This window comes from Condylura cristata, unplaced genomic scaffold (genome assembly GCF_000260355.1).
Source record: "Condylura cristata isolate star-nosed mole 26May11 unplaced genomic scaffold, ConCri1.0 scaffold00009, whole genome shotgun sequence".
In the NCBI taxonomy this organism is placed as follows: Eukaryota; Metazoa; Chordata; class Mammalia; order Eulipotyphla; family Talpidae; genus Condylura; species Condylura cristata.
Window position 1 is genome coordinate 2,012,953 of NW_004567110.1, and position 2,236 is coordinate 2,015,188.

General features: G+C 69.8%; 1 protein-coding gene across 1 annotated transcript in view; it reads left to right on the forward strand.

Moving 5' to 3' along the window:
* The window catches only part of SLC45A4 (solute carrier family 45, member 4), a 13,993-nt gene extending 12,495 nt beyond the window's left edge, over positions 1-1,498 (forward strand). The window contains exons 6-7 of the mRNA XM_012722886.1: positions 384-572; positions 1,099-1,498. Coding sequence (XP_012578340.1) covers positions 384-572; positions 1,099-1,498 — 589 coding nt within the window. The remainder of the gene's footprint in view (positions 1-383; positions 573-1,098) is intronic.
* Positions 1,499-2,236: the final 738 nt, after the last annotated feature.

The window sequence follows — 2,236 nt, forward strand, 5'->3', positions numbered from 1 at the left end:
GGGCCCCGTGCCCAGGCGGCCCGCGCCCGGCCAGCCCACCCGCGCCGCTTTTCCACATTAAACAGTCATTTAAAGTCTTTTTTTAATTGAAAAAGGTCTTCTGGTGTCGACCCTGCCACGCGCACGCTCACGCAGCGGCCGCGCAGCCTCCGAGGCAGAGCCCAGGTGTCTGCGAGACCAGGCTTGGCGCGGCCGCCCGCCTGCCGCCCGCGGGCTGCTTTTCCTCCGCTCGTTTCAGGGAAGAAGCATTTTCTCCAAAGCCGATTCTCAGAGCGGCCTCCCCTCCGGGCCTGGGGGGTCGGGTGGACCCCGGCGTGGGCAGGGAGAGGCGGCCGCCCCCCAAGCCTGAGTGGCCGGGGGCGGCGCCCGCATGTGGGCCCCAGGGAGGGGTCTCATCACTCCCCAGGCGGCCGGCAGCCATTTGTGGGGCTCCGGGCTGCGGCGCAGCCCCCATCCACCCGCGGGGCCCGCTGCCCGCTGGACGCCAACTCGGACTCCGCGGGGCCCGGGGGCCGGGCCAGCCTGGAAGCGCGTCTCTGCAGGATCCTCACGTGGCCCCGCGCGGACTGCGGGTGCGGGCTGAGCACTGACCACGGCATGCAGGCGGACACGCGTTTGGGGATGAGACAAAGGCGTTTTAAAATAACTACTTGAATTTTCCACGTGCTTCAAGGAACAACGGCCCTGGGCGTGACCTCCGGCCTCCGCAGGCCCTGCGCCTGTCCAGGGTGCACGCCCCCCGCCGCCGGGCTCCCAGAGAAACCCTGGGAGGTGTGTGGCGGGCTGGCCCTGGCAGGGCGCACAGCGAACGGCCTCGGCCCACCCCTGCGTCGGCGCGGCCCGCCTGAGCCCTCCGGGCTTTGAGACTGGAGACCTCCTCTGGATGGCGGCCTGGGCAGCCCAACCCTGTCCAGCTGGTGCTCCTGCTGCCCTCCGGTCTCCGCTGCCGGAAGCCAGAGCAGAGCAGGGCCCCACGCACGGAGGACAGGAGGCCCGGGCCCTCGGATGCCAGCCTTAAACTTGACCCTGACCCGAAGACACGAAGGCCTGGGCAGAAGCCGCTGTGGGTGACAGCCGCTGGTGTGGGCTTGTGGATAGCGGCGAGCGCTGGGTCCTGTGTGCAGGGCTCCGGGCCGTGTGTCGGGCGGGGACGCCTCCTGTCGGGGTCTCCGGCCGCGTGGCGAGCGCTGTCCCCGTGCCTGCCTGTGCCCCAGGGCGAGGCCGCTGCAGTGGCGGTCGGGTGGTAGCTGCAGCCAAGGGGCTCGGGCCTCCGGAGCCCAGCGTGGGTGTCTCTGAGTGGTCAGCGCGGCGCCCGTCCGCCTGGGGTTTGGCCGGCTGCTGCGTGACGGGACTGACTGAGCACGAGCCTGACGAGAAGTCAGCTGAGCCGAGCGTCTTCTGGGACGCCCCCTGGCGGGCACGTGAGCTAGTGGTGGGGGTCCGGCCCGTCCCCCCGCTCCGCCGGCCCGGTCTTCCCTGGGGACCGACCTGTGCTTGAGGGCAGGTGGGTCCTGAGACAGCAGTGTCCCTGGGGGGGAAGAACAGCAGGCCCTCAGAGGGTCAGCGGCACCCGTGACGTGTGGCCTGTTTGATGCGACTCCCTTCCGTGGCCAGTGGGAAGCACAGCAGTCCACGCCGGGTCCGTCTGGCACCCACCACATGCTGCCGTCCACGCTGGACTGGAGCCAGCTTCCAACAGCTGCCCACGCCTGCCTGGCCTCCCCGGGCCCCGTTCCACACAGCTGCCGCTGGACACGCAGGCACTGTCCGTGTCGGTCCCCCGGCTCCCGCCTGCTTTCCGGGCCTGAGGTCCGCGGCCTCGCCTCTCCGGACAGCGAGCCTGTCGGCACGGACTGTTGTCACCGGAGAGACCCCAGCGCCTGGGACAAGCTATTTAGTTCCGTTGTGAACTGGCCACTGGGCTACTCTTTATCAACTTATTAAGTTGGACACTGCACTGGCTCCTGCTGACCCAGCTACGCTGTGTGTGTCAGACACACGATGTTTACGAGGCCGGGGGCGGCCGAGTGGCCTGGCCCGCCCCGCCTGCCCCCGGCCACGGCGTCTGTGAGCCCGGCTGTCGCCCGTCCGCGGGCGCGGTTCCGCGCATTTCACTGTTACTCTGCGGTTGACCTCAATAAACCTGTCCCTGCAGGTGACCGGTGGCCGTGTCTGTCGTCCCCGCCTGCGGGGAGGGGGCGGGGTCGCGAGCTCGGCGCTGGCCAACGCTGCGGCA